Raw genomic sequence first — 16,972 nt, forward strand, 5'->3', positions numbered from 1 at the left:
GAAACAAAGAGCTATTAAGGGTATATGTATTATATAGTAAGACGTTTATGTGATGTAGAATACCAAGTTTTTAACCGGTGGTAAATGTGGGGGTTGCTGTTTATTTTATGTATATAGCATATACATTTCATAAGACTTATACATTATACAACATCCTTATAGAACCTATAGAACACATCCGAAAATATGTGGAAATTGGAACTTTTATGGGCACGAAGGTAATTGGTACGGTCTAAATTGTATAAGGTTTTTCACATCCCTGTTCAACGTTTCGTAAAACGGGAGCCAAAATGGAACAATGTTCAAACCACAGATCCACTAAGTAAAGAGTAATAATGTATGTGTGCTGTGTGTGGCTGAATGTTTTCAATAAATAGTCAAATGCTTCTGGGAGACACTTCAAACCTATAGCTGTAATAAGCAAGGGAGTGCAACTTCCTATTAGGAAAGTTAATTTACACGAACATGCCGGGCAAAAAATAGAAAATGAAATCGAGTAAATCATAAAGAATATTAAAGTAATTGTTTTCTAACATGACCAAGCCGATAAAAATCCAGAAATGGAAGGAATAAATATATTTTATTCAACAAGGGCGCATTTTTATGAAACATCAACCGAGTATAAGTGAGAATTCAACGAATAACATATTATAAATGTAATGGCAACATGTCACAACCCATATGAATAAATAGGTGTAATAAAAACGTTTCAAAACGAAATTTATATGTTACCCAAATATACCATACAACCAACAATATGTATGGCATTTGATATGCGCATTTAGAGACAGAACAATCGATGGAATTTGTTTTTCCTTTTTCCTTAACAGCTACGAAAAACACAAAATTCGAAAATAAAAACACAATTTAGTTCATAACAACATTTTTGTGTTCTGTTCAAAATAAAAACGAACAAAAAATATTTGAAAAATGTTTATCTAGATAGATCAACATCTCGGTTCCACATACGCATCATACGCACTTCAACACTCCCTATTATTTTGATCAAGGTTGAAAGTGTTTTTTTTTTTTAAATTGAAGCCTGGTATACAACACCAGGAGAATTAAAATTTTGATAGAAAATATTTACGGACCTTACGTCAGTTTTTTTGGGTATATAGGGATCGTACGTAACAAAGAGAAATTACCCAACGAATTTCCCAATATGCTTCATTTGAGTGTATATAACGGTTAATAGTTATGGTTTTGGGACATGCAATAGTTTTCCATTGATAAAAAAAAAAAAATTGCTTCGAAGGAAAATATTTAAAGAAAGCTTCGCCAACCGACAATAATATTTGTCTAGAGAGTCTAAAATTAACTCTCGAAAGTTCAACATACTGCTCGATCATTCGATAAATCCCATACCGTATATCAAAATGCAAAATGTGTTTTTTTTTATTTCGCGTTCGCATTATATTTTTATCGTTATCAAACACAAGAGGCAACGATATATATTATTTTTACCCAAGGCTATTCGAAATTAAATTTATTGAAACAAAATATTTTATAAGTCAACACCTTGGTCAGCACAGTCGTCACACATTATGTTTTTTTTTCTCTTCTCTTCTCTGAATGATATTTTTTTCCTACAATTTTGAAAATATTTGTGTTTATTTGCGACTTAATCTCACGCGATTACTTTTTCCTTTTATACATTGCGTCAGCTTTCACATTGGACGATACTTGATAAAAATAGCTCACAAGAACAACAAAAGCAGCGCGATGCAAAATGACGTAAGTAAATATCCCTCATAATCATACAAAATCTTGTCACACTTCGATCCGACCGGATAGGTCATAATAATATTCTATTATTGTCCCTGTGTCACATATAGATGGAATTATGTCGATAAATAAAATAAATCGTCAATTGTAAGCTGAAATTTGTATGGAAAACAAAAGGAATTTCGATTTGTGAAGCTAACAGTCGTTAATTGTGGCTGGAATAGTAATGCATTTGAGTGGAATGAATAGCTCCGACCGTAGTACCGAAACCGTAAAATCCATCTCTTTTCACGAAAATGTAGCTTGTACCGAAATAACATAATTTGCAGATGGGATTTTCATATAAATGCATTTTAGAACCGCACACACAGGGTAAAGCATTTCAATGAAACATTATTTACAATGTGTACACTATATACACTGTATGATGTTGTTGTAATTGGAATTGGTATTGTTCAAACAATAATGTTCAACGGTTATATAACAGCTGTTAGATATGGAATATATACCACCCTATCCCTTACCAAACGTTACCAATTTTTTTTAATTTTCCGAGAATAAAAGTTAATTATTTTTGTTATAAAAAGACAAATATTGAACTCTTGTCACATTGTGTTTGATAAAACGAAAACTTATAAAAATTATTAAAGTTATAGGTACCAAGTACCTGTATTCTCACCTGCAAAGTGTTAGCTGTAAACAGATGAAATTTCGAATTTTTAAATCCTAAATTCAATTGTTGTCTTCTATGGGTACAATCACCTATATAAGATGATATAGATCCATCAAGACCATTTCATATTATATCCATCGACCAATATAGTAATATCTAAAGTAAATGTTTTTTTCTTTTTTTTGATGTGTGTTAGATGGTGAGTAATAGAAAAAAAAAATTTTCCATACTGACTGCAGGTAGTAGAAAAAAGCAAAAAATACAATGGCTCAAGTGGAATCAATTTTTATTTTTGGACGAGAAAAATTTTCCATAAAATGTTTTTTTTACTCGTATTTTGTATGCGTGTTGTTGAATATTACCATATACAGACACAGACAACATATTGCTGTTTTGAAAGTAGATGCCAAAAAAGAAATAGTCGATTTTGTGATGTTCGAATCGACAGTTGCAATGCGAAATCAACCATGTCACCTCGAGTATATATATATATAAATGTGTTTATTTGAAACCGCACATTATATAGATTATGTATCAAAGATATATTTACACAACCAGTCTAGGTTTCGTACAAAAATCAATTTTATATTTGAAAAAAACAACAAACCGATAGCAGATATTTGAATTGATAGGCGCTGATAAGCGATTTTAATTTGAAGCGGAACAAATGACAATTTTTCTAGTGTTAGGAAAATTATTAGACAGAGTGGGGAGTGGGGCATTAGAAACATTATTATGTGATTCATATGTTAATAGAATGATAATTTTGCACTTTTGTGATTGAAACCAATTTTCTTTGTTTTTTTTTTTTTTAAACCTAATTCACCAACGCGGAACGCATACCCATACAAAGCATCCAACCAAGCCTTAACACCGGCCTCAGCATGTATATCAACAATTTTAGTTTGCTTCTCCGGAAATAAAACAAATAAACTGAAAATATGAAAGCCCCCATTCGGTCTGTATTGTAATTAACGTCAGCTCATCTTACTCGCTCAAAATGTATTTTATTGTGTGGAAGATACCATACAAACAATATAATTATTCGTCAGGTATATATAAACAGAATAAAAGTTTCATCCTTGCAGTCATTTATAACAGAGAGCGAATAAGTGACTAATGGAAAATTTTCAATTTAAATGTTTTGACACATCAGAGGACAATGTAATGTTGGAGCATTTTGTGAAGACAAAATTTTCGTCTTTGTTCAGTTAATAATAAGGAATCCGTTATAGGCTGAGGAAATGTATATTTGAATTGTTTCTTGTATTACGTTGGCTGTGAATCAAAGTACAGCGCTACGCCGTTCTATGTATTTTAGCATTAACACAGGATTCATCTTTCTAACAATAGATCGTTTATTTGTTATAGAAAATTTACTACAATCAGGAAATTTCTTTCTTTTCCACGCTCTTATTTGCACAAGAAATTTGTTCGTTCGCATTATGATGAAACTTGGTACATTTTGAATCAATTAGCCTTGGCTGCTTACTACTGTTCGAGGTAGAGGAAAAGCTTTTGTTTATTTATGTGTTTGTTTGTTACGGCAACATTTCCATTATACCTTCGGATATACACATTTCTTCATATATGCCACATCTAAAATGATGCCATATCACAACATAATGTTCTCATTACACACAAATTGGATTAGTGTATTCTCTGGCGATATATGTATGATCAAAGAATCCGAGAGGCATCCGAGAATATTGCTGCTGCAAATATATTATATCAACTTTTCCCAGAAGAAAAAGTGAAGATTTTGCGGAAATTTTCAGTCGACTTAAGAAATTGGGCTGGAGCGAATTTAAAACTTATGCGTACGAATAATAATGTAATTTCTTCAAAAATGTTAGGAAAATGGAAAAGCACTCTTCCACTTAAAATGTACTATACACATAAGAATGTGGAACATTTTGTGCTATTCGACAATTTCGTCTACTAAGGGAATAATGGCAAATAAATAGAATTATAAAAAAATGGAAATGGAAACGATTCAAATATTTCTATTACAAACCAAAGAGGAAAATCGATATTCTCAATTTAATTATGACATCAATTGGAATCTGTTTACACTTTACCTAAAGAACGACTCGAAAGACACCTAATACAAACTTTTCCATTGTTCTACTGTCAACAAGCAAATGAAATGTTTGGACTGAGGGTCTTTCGCTTCGCTCTGTGAAACTACACTCACAGAAAATGGAGTTTTTGTTAAATAAGAAACATTTTCTCTTACCATTAGTCAATGAATTAAGGGTAGCTGCTGCGCCTCGGAAATGTGTTGCCTGACTCTTTTTTTGAATGGCTCATTTTTGTTGCAGTGCTGGCCAATCACATAAAATCAACAGATGATATTGCTCACATTTAATTGCCTTATTGTCCACAACAGCTAATCCACATACAATCCTGTCATTAAATCATAAATTAATTAGCGGACTCTCCTTAAAGAAGGCAATACCTTCCGTACGTATATTTTTTTCAGGTAATCACCATTTTTTTACCATTGTTCGTTGCGTGTGTTGCAAAAATTGGTATGGATGGTTTCATTAGTTTAAATTATGATCGCCTTTTTTGTGTCGAGTTTTTAGATCTGTCAGAAACACACCAAATTACAACCAGAAAGAATCGCATCATCGTAATATCCGACTTGCCTCTGGACTATTCGTTCAGAAAGGATGAAAATGAAAACCAACCAATTTTTAATCATGTAATAGCCTCTTTCATTCATAACAAAATGTTTGTATTTGAAAAAATATTTTCTTATTGTGAAACCTTGTACACGTTAAATCGAAAATGCTTTTAAAGCATGTAAGTACTTAGGCAGATTAGAGTTTCTTTCTTTCATTGGCATACGAAATGGGCTATTTTTGGGGGCCAATAGGATCAGAAATATATTCAATTTTATTATTTCTTTTCCTACCTTTACTTTGTAAGTCTTCTCCGGTTGAATGAGTTGCAATTCATTCATTATTTTTACCAATTCAGCGTATCATACATATCAATACCTACATTCTGTCAAATTGGTAAATGATATGAGAAGATAGAATTGAATTTTCGGAGTTACTTGCAATAAACAGCAATAACAGCATAACTAAGTATTGAACGGTGTTTGGTGCACCCTCCTATGTTCCATTAGATTTAGCATACATAGAAGAGAATGCCAGACAGTCAAAAATCATCGTTTGCAATTGATTATTTTTTCTGAATTGTTCTTCCGGAAAATCTATCAATACACAAATATACTTCTTCTGAAAATTGTGTGTAATTTCCGATAAATCAATTGAAACTATTTTTAGCGCCAGAACTTTTGTTTATGTTTCAAAATTTTCTCCAATATCTCTCAATGAAAATCGGGAAAATTGTAGTAATTATTTGACTCTAAAAATAGGCTCTTTGAGTTCGTATAAAATTTTAAACAACCTGAATGGTATACATTTCATTGGACAGAAAAGATATTGGAAAAATACTGGCTTCAAAAAGTAATATTTTGTGCCTCAATTAGGGATGATTCCTTTACTTCTCAAGAATGACGGTTTAACATTGGATGCTTGGTTATAAATAATTCAATTTTCCAATATTTTCGTTCAATTGGCACTAATTTTATGCAAATAACGGTCGAGTGAACTGAAATATTTGTAAAAGGAAGATATCCAAAGGTCATCCTAGAAATAATGTTCCTCGAATATAATTTCCCGTTTTACATCTATTGATCGATACAAATCAACAATTGTTATAAAGAAATCATCTTTCTCGACAACGAATCAAATCGAAGCGTTCACAGTGATGATAGTCCTTAATTTCTCCACCCATTGAATAAAATAAAATTTCTTTGTTCGTTCGAACATTACTTAAATTCAAATTCAAATTTCATTTCGAAAGTCGCCAATTACAAGAGTTAAGTGAGCTTTTCCACACACAAAAAAACAAAATAAAACAATAGACTTGAAAGTTTGATCAATTCATATGGCGGTCTGTACCCGATCCGACAGTTCACCAGAGCGACATATAAAATGTGTGTCTATTTTTCTGTGTGTTATTATTCCAAAACGGGAAAATATATAATTGTCATTGTGTCCTGATCAATCATAAATTTGCAATCAACATCAAGTCATACTCAATAACCTATTAATTTGCCATAGCGTAAGCACCAAGCCTATAATTATTCTCTGTTTAAATTATACCAAAATCTGGTTTTATTTACATGCATACTTATCAAGTTTTATAGCGTTTAGATGGCGAATGATATTCACAAAAAAAAACTGAAAACAAGCAAAAAACATGAAAAAAGCATGAATTCATGTATTGCAAGTATATAGGCACATACGAATAAATACATACAAATACGTACATACGTGCATCTATATATGTCTATATATGAAACTTGCTATACACACCATGTACGAAAAATATAATATTAAATGAAACTTCGTTTTTTAGCTAGCGAAACATTCGAAACAAAGAAAAATACAAAATCTCTACCGAATGGAATATGAACCATGCCGACTATTTTTACATACTACTTGCAGTCATACACACGGTACAAAGTTGATACGTATTTATAAGAGTATGATATTTTTGTGTTAAAGGGTGCAAAAATTTGTTCAATAGAGAAGTTATATATTCGGAAAATATGACTTGAAAGGAAGACGAAAAAAAAAATATTTAGCTTTTCGTTTCATTTCAGTTGACAGAAATACTTTTCTTTGTTCGATTCCATTTAGAAGTGCCTACACACAAGCTATATAGCGCACAAGAGTTTTTTCTTCCCCGTTTCCACTATACTTTCGTCCCTTTCTGCGTATGGTAGTGACTTGATTGCTGAGCCGAACGTTTCTTTTTTCTTCTTTTCATTCAGCTTTGACTATTGAATACTCGAATGATGAGATAATTACGCGATTATGTAACACATCTGTGGATACTGTTGAGTTTTTCTGTGTATTGTCAAACCCTCTTGTCCTCACGAAATGGCACTTATGATAAGACGTTATAACATTCCTTTTTTTAAGGATATTTTAGTTTCTCAAAGTGATTTGTGGAAAGCTTCTTATATATGTACACCGAATATATGGCCTACAGCATACATATAATGTATATAGTACGACAAATGCGTATCGAAAATCTTCTCGCTAACTAAAATATATTCCGTTTAATGGGTATATAAATATTACAGCAGTTAGCTCTGTCGAATAGAGATACACATAAGCATAATATGTGCTAATCGTGAAAACAATAAATATATCTATAGCTTATACACTATGCACAGCACCACATATATATATAATGTACTATATGCAGTACATAGATTTCAATAGCTTTAGTATGCCAGAGCATCAAAATAAATCGTTCAAACATATATACATCAACTATAGATATATAATAGCGTATAATTGAATGTACCATTTAATATTTAAAAATAATATCAATTTATCTTAGTGTTGAATATCACAGCTGAAAATATTGTGCCTGTGTGGGTTTATGTGTTAGCCGGTTTGTCGTTTCAATACTGTATACGTTACACAAGCATCTACAGTAAAATAAAAAAAAACCCTCTTCGCTGGTGTGTTCCATACCTCTAACATACTCCTATTTAATTCTTTTTTCGCTGCTTTAACCATCGTTCGAATATATAACCGAAGTTTAACCGAACTTGGTCACGTACGTCGGCTCGATGGTGGGGAACTTTTTCGAATCTATAAAAGAGAGTATTCAATGCCGGCCGGGTTCAGTCAAACATAGAAATTGCTGATTGCTGTTTTTCGGTTGATCTGTTACTTATTAGCTTAAGAAATATACATAAGAGAAAGCCGGGTATAAGACAAGTTTTTTTTCGTTACAAATAAAAACTAAAAATTTATTACTTCAGTCAGGAAAAATTGAGAAAGTTTATTTCTATAAAACATTATGTTATAGATTATCATTTGATGAAAATCAGAAGAATTGTAAAGTTTTATCGCCGCTGTTATGATTGATATATGTTTATAAAAGGAAACAAATTATTCGAAGCAAATTATATTCAAATTGCTCCAACACTTGTTTTTATATTTCACATTGCGAATATAAAAAAGACATTCGGGAGAGAAGGAACTATAATATCAGAATCAAAAAGGTTTTTATGTTTAACGTAATAACTTTTCCAACAAACGTTTATAAAGTGATACAAACAGTGCTGTGACCAAAAACCGGAAAGAAAATCACCGAAAGTTGTTGATTTTCTTTTGTCGATTAAAAAGCATAACAAAACCATCTCCAAGAATCAACTATATATATCATCAGTTCACAGACAAGTTGTCTAGTAAAAATCGAGAAAATTAAGGAAAACGACGTGCTAGAAGACGTAATGAAAATGGAGGTACTTTCCGTACAAAATCAATTTCAAGGACATTTCGGGATGATAGGGTCTACAAAAGTTAGAGGTAAGTTCATTGAAATCTATTTACACTTGAAATCTATATTCTAATTTAGTTCTAAATTGTATAATTACTTGTTATGACTAAACGGATGAAAATTACACAATGTGCACACGTGAAAATGGCAAATATTATTTCATCAGATATTTTGTTTAGACTACCTGATATGATTAAGGATGATGCAAACATGACCGATAAACTGATCATCGCTCGTCACTGGCTTATCGGTGGAGTTTGTCGTCATCGGTTTTGAATCATTCACGATTTCAATGCCTTAGCGAAAATGATTTTTTTTTGTTCTAGAAAAAAAAAAGTTTTCGGCAACTGATTTTAGTTCAATATTTTTTGCTATTTATGTCAGAAAAACAAACTCCGGTAGGGTAGAATGTTGTAACAACGAAAGTTGAATTTTGTAAAGTTTTGTAGTCACACACAAAAAAAATCTGATATCCTTCAGCTAACTTCTCGACATGGATTATTTATGACCATGTTTTTGTATGCTATTTGCTGCCGCGGTATCACGGTTCAACGGGCATGACATGGTTTTTTCTGCATGTCACTACAAAAGCGTTACAAGCACACACAATATAATAGCAAGACTGTGATATGTACGGTATTAAATGCATTACAATTTATGATTTTTCCTTGTCGCAATCATTTTTTCGGAAAATTTATATTTTCAGGAAGATAAGCTTCCTCCCAGCCACACCAGATTTGTTTCGTGTCTGTTTGTATAAAGCATCATCATCATTACATAATCCCGGGGGTTGATGGAACAAAATGATGTTACAAATTGCTTTTACGAAAATCCTCTTTTCCGAAAATTTTCCTTTCATCTCATAAGTACAGCTGAGCTCTTTCAGTATGTGCTGAAGCATTAGTTCTATAATTACTTTGAAAAATTACAAAAATAATAAAGAGCCTACAGAACACGAACAAGAAAAACATATGATTACTATTACATCTTTGATATTTCGTCTCCTTTCCACCCATACACTCACATTTTCTCCAACCAAACGATATACCATCGTATACCAACTGCCATACATCCATAATTCCATTTGGCACATATACATCAATGTATACGTAATGTGTTCAACTTTTAACTCGTTCCCTATACTGTTGCTACGTGAACTTTCTAGATGAAACCTCAGAAAGAAAAAAATTGCAACCGAACATGTTTCTTCATGTATTGCAATTGTTTTTCATGTCATACAGCAAAAAGTCATCGAATGATTCTAATGATGTCAGGCTAGCTGTATCACTGAATGAATATATCAACCTACTAAATATGAATAACATTATCGAGTCAGACTCGTGAATAAATAAAAATCGACAAATTGAAGATCGAACCGATTTAACGTTCCGTCCTCGACAACTTAGTAGACCATCAAATTCATATCCAATGAGGAGGCATAAGGATGAAAAATTTCCAAAGGATTGCAAAGCTTCAAAGTAATACATAATAGCCATTAAGCTACACTTGATGAAAATTATAATTCTGAAGCATGCCAGGAACAAAGACAATTTTTTCTTTGTTTAACATTTTCTGCGGCTGTATGTGTAGCGCGTTTATATACTGTCATTGAATACATATACATGTCCATTCAATGTGTGTATATATTGTGTACGTGAAGAACTCACAAAACCGATTCTGCGCTCAACAAAGTTCTTTGTTCAGCTGATTTTGTTGAGGTGTATGAGTTTTTCTTCAATTTTATGTACAACATAGGAGCTTATTTACCATTCAATCTAAAATATTGAGTTTTTCTGGTAAAATATATGGATATGTATGCACATATAGGTATAAATATATGTACGTACGGTAGTACATATTCACGGTTCTTTCTGATATATTTAATGTGGATTGTGTAATGTAAGTATTCTGAAAGGTTCAGAATAAATCCAACTCTTAGGTACATACATTTTCAGTACATATATATAATCATAAAACAAATAAAGTTGATATAGAAGCAGCATTTTATTATATATCTACATATATATACCAACAGTGAAATAGCACAATTTTTTATGTTGTAATAAAATCCAGCTGTTTTTTTACTTAGTTTCTTTAATGCAAACTAAGACGATGTACATGCCTAGTTACACATATTACATATGATTATGATACGATATGCCGAATGTGTATATATTCATATAGATATTTCTCTAACTGTTTCTAATATATCTCGCCTTTTATATTCCATTATAGCGTTAATTATATTCAATATAGAAGAATAAAACTTCATTGTTCAATGTTATTTTAGAAGTAAAACAAGTTTTCCATTTTATTTTTTTTTCCTTTCGTTAAATAAAAAACAAATCAGATTCACCAAATATACAATATATTTGAATATTAATAACATTGGGTGGGTGTTGTTTTATGCCTTAATTGAATTATTAAATAAATAAGAAACGATCTTTATGGTAGTGTCTAGTTTTCAGAAATTGACATCAATAACAAATAACAAAACATGATTATCGTTGTCACATCTAGCGTTTCATCGCTATGTTTGATACAAAGATGATGAAAAAAAAATAAATCAAAATATAAAAAAACTAATTTTTTCCCATTTTGAATCTGTTTCCAGATTGGATAACACCCCCATCAACGACACATAACAATAAACATGCAGATATTACGACACTCACCACCACCATTAACAATGACACAACCATCGAAGCATTATCGGCACGTCTCCAGAGCGAATTGAGAGCGGCCAAAAGTAGACATCTGGCGTGCACAGAAGTTTTACTGCCGGCCGATTTACTCCATCGTGTCGCTAACGAAATGGTTTTAATGTCGGAGAAGGAGCCTTGCGGAATCAGGGGTTGTAGTTTGTTTATCGAATTCGAAGAGGAGCCTAGTAATACAAGGTAAGCGCATTTGTTGATATGGAAATTTACCGAGAACCAAAAAAAAATAAAATTAGAAAATAAATATATGGAAGAGACGGAAAGAAGAAGCATGAAATTAGAATTTTTCACAGAGAAAATAAAAAGTGAAAACTTCCGACTCGTAAAAGCTCATTAAACATGTTGTTTACCCAGTAGAAATTTGTTTATTTTAAATTTATCGCAAGGATATTTCAAAGACGATACTTAGCACATGTTGTTGTGAAATTTTGCGCAAAAATCTTTACCAACTCGTGTACACGCCTCGTGTACCCAACATGCGAAATATTTATTTAATTTTGGCCAAACGAAAAAAACTTTAACACGCTTTTAATAACTTACATCAACACATCATAATGTAATAATAGTTGAACGGTTTGAGCAAATAAAAATTTATATCAGCGAAATGAGCTGAGACCAATGAAGAGTACGAAAATATTTTTTTTTTTTATTTAAAGAAAAAATATAAATTGTTCTAAATTAATAATGGTACCAATTTAGATCGCTTTATCTGAACAAACATCGTGCATTATATCTGTATATATCTGAAATGATGTACGTTTAATAAACTAAATGTATCGTACCTCTGCCATGTACGCCATATACAACTGAGGCTATTATGAGTCTGAATATTTTTTGCACAAACAAATTGGTAAACAAATTACACATTTACTTTAAACGTACAATGTTTAATTTAAGTCAATTTGGATTCAAGTGATTTTTATTGATGTAAATTATATATTTTTAAAGTGGCCGAGCTTATTTTTAGATATAAAGTGTCTCAATGCTTCTTCTGTTATATATCTCGACTATATAGCACCGTCATCATATTGAATAACGACTGGTTACAAATTGGAAGAATAAATTTTTAATTTTTTTTTTATTTCTTTTACCTTTACAGAAGAATAGCATCTATCCAAGTCGATTCAAATACAGTATCAACATTTGAATTATATTTAACGCTTAAACAAGATAGAAGTGGATGGACTTCAATATTGCCACAGTTTTTAAAGTAAGTTCAATTTATTTCTCTTATCATGCCTTTTGTGCGATGGAATCGATTTACAACTTTTGTTTTGAATTCATTCTCCTAACATTATATACCATTCACCATATAAAGAAAAGTTTATTTATTTTTTCTTATTCCTTCCTCGAAACGAGATACGAATATAAATTATTGCTTATAATAACCGCACTCTCCGCTCTCCGGTTACATAATCATTTTGTAAACGATTCTCTAATGATCTCTCCATACCGAATTAGTAAAATTAACCTTTTTGATTTGTTTGTTACAGAAATTTGGCACGTAGCAGTACAATAATGATAAGTCCGGAATTCAAAATAACAAAAAATAAATTATATCGATCGTTCTCGGAGTAAACAAAAAAAGAATGAAAGAGAAAGAGCAGAAAATGTACCGATCATCTTACAGCGATTCCATGAAAAACATATTGTATCATCGAGGTAAGAGAAAAGGAAAAGATCTCAATAATAATTTTTTTTTTGGTGAAACTCTAGACGATCAAACCTATGATTACTTGTACCTATAACATAGAATCTGTGAATTTTTTTTTATAATTTCGTAATTTTTATATTGATTATTTGCGTTAGTTCACAAACCGTTTAACTAACCCATTAAGTGACGAATATTGTTGAAGAAGTGAAAGAAAAAAGAAGAGCCATAGTTCCTAACGATTTATACTGTAGAAAAAATTGATTTTTTTAAGTTCGATTGGGAATAAACTTTTTGTTATGTTTTTGCAATCCAAAGTCAATTCAGTCAAATTTGACAGTTTTTATTCATAATTTTTGTTTTGTTTTGAATAAATGAAAATATAAATTTAACAAAACAAAAAACATCTTTGGAACTATACCTACAACTTGTCTAATTGAATCGAAGACAGAAAACCAGCAATATAACACGAAACAAAAATCCATTAATGAGGCTAAAAGTTGATTTTCTTATTGAAGCAATTATTGATGTCAGAATTTGACAAAACAAAATCTCTTAACATTTATAAACCAGTCTTTGATTTTTCCGAATGTGAAAAGTAATGAGTTCGTCACAACTTTTAAATTTTGATATTTTTTTTAAATTGTGAATAACATTTCAATTATTTTCATTTTGTTTGATTTCCCATCACATATAATTTGCTTACAATGGATCAATTATATCGATACGTCTATAGGTTTGATCGCTGCTTTTTTTTATCATAATTTAATGAAGAAGAAAAAAATACAAAAATTGAAGTAGTTTTACAGAAGAACGGAAGAAAGAAGAAAGAGAAAAACAAAGTTCATTAAAAAAAACACTTGATTTTTGAGCGACGTTAATCATTAGATGTTGATTGTTGTGTTTATCCAAGGACATTTACGTAGAAATTATCAAAATATAAAATGCTTTTTACTTATCATCATCATAAAGACCGGATTATCTCAAATTTTTTTTCGTTGTTTTCTCAATTGCTTAAACCGTATAGTCGTGCCGTAGAGAGCTAATCATAATATTTCAAGAGTCGGTTTTTGAACAACAATTTTTTTTTATTATTATTATTTTCACGATCATACATTTACAAATTGACAATATCTCAAAATGGAGTTTACAATTTTTTTGTAGTTTCTATTCGTTTTGCATTATTTCAAAACGATTTCAATTCTCCATTCTATGAAATGAATAAACTTTGAGATTTGATGAACAATCTTTGAGTATAATACAACCATATTAATGAACAATCGTGACTTTGTCATTTTTAATTTCACATTTTGATCAACTTTTTTTTGCAATTTTTTTTAAATTTAATTCTCATTCAAAACTCACTAATAAACGTATCCTAGAACTTGTGTGTAGAGACGATATTTGGGATGTTTTTCATATAAAATATATTATTTTTCTTCTATATCTTTTATTATAAATTCAGAATAAAACGTTACGTATATCCCCTCGTACGGTCGTATATGATTATACTCAAAATATAGATGTTATAGCGACAAAGTGTTTTTCTTTTTATATGAATCTATAATAGTTTTTAGAAATATAAACTCAGATAAAATAAAATAAAATTTAAAAAAACAACAACCAACAATAATACAAAAAAAATAATAAAAATAAAATGAAATCCATATTAACATTACAAACTAATCGTAAAACTTTTTATTGATCTTAATGTATGAAAAAAAAACTATGAAGAAAGTTATTATAAAAAAAACAAAAAAAATTAAAAAACAAATTAATTTTTAAGTAATTACATATTACGATGAATTAAAGAAAAAAACAACATACAAATATACAAAATCAAGTGTCGATTCAATTATTAGTTGATGAAAAGTGGATATATATATTATATATGTATTAGTAGTTATATATTTCAGAAAGTGAATGTATTAGTAGCATATAAGAAGCACAACGTGATCAAAAAAAATATCAGTTCGTTGGTTATGTTGGCCTTTATTCATTAAAAAAAGCGCAAAAACAATAAAAATCATGAAAAAAAAATGATAAAATTTATATTCTCATCGCATAACATTAAGCATTATTTTGCAATAAAAAACAAATCGAAGATTTAATTGGTCGAAATCGAAATCAGTGAAAATTTATAAATCGTTTTTTCTTTCTACCTTTAAACCCTCTATCAATATATCGCAATTTGTTTTTGTCCTTCATTTTAATTCTCTTTATAATTCTATCAATCAGTACAACGAACTGACATATAATAACTAGTTTTTAAGGATCGATTATTTATTACAAAAAAATTGTCTATTTTACATATTTTATTCGATGATATTTTATTACTCATTCAAAAACAATAAACAAAATCCCTGGAAAATTAAAAAAAAAAGGAAACCAGAACAATATGATTATTCTGACCATCATCTTTCATATATCCTCCATTTCTCAAGCAACGGCAACAATTTTTTTCTTTTCATAAACTTTCATTCGAGTTTTATTCAATTTTGTTGTGAATTTCTCTCGCTGTTTCTATTTCGAAAAAAAAAATTATTACTCCACATTGGAGTATTATACTAGTGTGCAAAAAAAAACTCCGAAGAAAAAACCAACAACACTGAAAGTACTGATGAAAATGTTTGCAAGTTTGTTGCTCAGTTCAAATTAAATTATTTTCCTTCGTCTTCATTTGAATATTGTTCGTAATAGTTTTTCATTGTCGAAATGCCATCGCATATAAAAAGGTATATTACCCTTGAGTATTTTAACGTTTTTTTATTATTATATTAAAATACTCAGAACATAAAGCCATTTCTCAGTGAAATTTTGTTTTAAATTTTGAATTTTTGATAATTTTTTTTTTAAACGAGAACAAAGAAAAGAAAAATTACTCCCGCTTATTGTAATTCAATATCGCAAAATATTCGAATAAAATAGTAAAAGAAAACTACAAATTATTATTATAATAATAAAAAAACAACAACAAATTATATACGTGATATAACGTGATAATTACGTAAGAAAAAAACAATATTATGATATATCAATATAAGAAAAGCCACCGTTTTAAAATTTAATTGATTATTGATTATTTTGCAAATAAAAAATATTGAAAATGATGAAAAAAAAACATTGTAACAACAGATATAATATAAGAAAAGAAACAAATTAACAAAAAAAAAACTAACAGAATGTATAATGGAAGAAAAAACTTCGAGATGAGAGAGAGAAAAAAGCTTGAAATAAATGCGAAGTTTGTTTTTAATTTGAAACCAAAATTTTCTTTTATTTTTTCATTTGTCCACTTTTATAATATCTAAACATCCGAACATAAAACGCATATATAAATTGAAACGAACATTATACACAACTCACGTGTACCCGGCATCAAAACACGGTATATAAATTTTTGTTTGAGTGTTTCTTTGCTTATATTTATACTGAAATGAAGTTCTATTTTCCCGAATAAAAAAAAACTATGAAAAGAAAATAAAACTTGGTCCGAAAAATGTTCTTTTGTGTTTCTTTTTTCTTTTCTTTTTTTTGTTTTGCTTGTTTTTTTTGTAGAAACATTCGAGTGTTTCACCCCAAGTCTAATAAACATTGTGATTTTTTGTCTAAGATATAAGTTTTTTTTTCGTAAAAATTATTATTATTATTTTGATTTTATCATCGACAACACGCCAGTGTGATGATTTAATTATGAAAAAAATACAATATTGAATTATTGATAATAAGATTTATTAACTATATGGAAAGAATATTTTTTGTATTTTCTAGTGATAAGACAATTTGATCGAAAAACTTTAATTGATGAAAATG

General features: G+C 29.8%; 1 protein-coding gene across 1 annotated transcript; it reads left to right on the top strand.

Moving 5' to 3' along the window:
• Positions 1-8,118: 8,118 nt before the first annotated feature.
• Positions 8,119-15,535, top strand: LOC119066879 (protein charybde-like). Its single transcript, XM_037169564.1, has 4 exons — positions 8,119-8,817; positions 11,403-11,688; positions 12,608-12,718; positions 13,002-15,535. The coding sequence occupies exons 1-4, from the start codon at positions 8,742-8,744 to the stop codon at positions 13,084-13,086; spliced, it is 558 nt and encodes a 185-aa protein (XP_037025459.1). The 5' UTR covers positions 8,119-8,741; the 3' UTR covers positions 13,087-15,535.
• Positions 15,536-16,972: the final 1,437 nt, after the last annotated feature.

The sequence above is a fragment of the Bradysia coprophila genome, chromosome IV (assembly GCF_014529535.1).
Source record: "Bradysia coprophila strain Holo2 chromosome IV, BU_Bcop_v1, whole genome shotgun sequence".
In the NCBI taxonomy this organism is placed as follows: Eukaryota; Metazoa; Arthropoda; class Insecta; order Diptera; family Sciaridae; genus Bradysia; species Bradysia coprophila.

Bases quoted from the DNA above. Each gene is read 5' to 3' on its own strand.
- LOC119066879 (XM_037169564.1), top strand. From the start codon at position 8,742: ATGAAAATGGAGGTACTTTCCGTACAAAATCAATTTCAAGGACATTTC. The intron at 8,818-11,402 runs GTAAGTTCATTG...ATCTGTTTCCAG, and splicing joins AGGGTCTACAAAAGTTAGAG to ATTGGATAACACCCCCATCA. The intron at 12,719-13,001 runs GTAAGTTCAATT...TGTTTGTTACAG, and splicing joins ATATTGCCACAGTTTTTAAA to AAATTTGGCACGTAGCAGTA.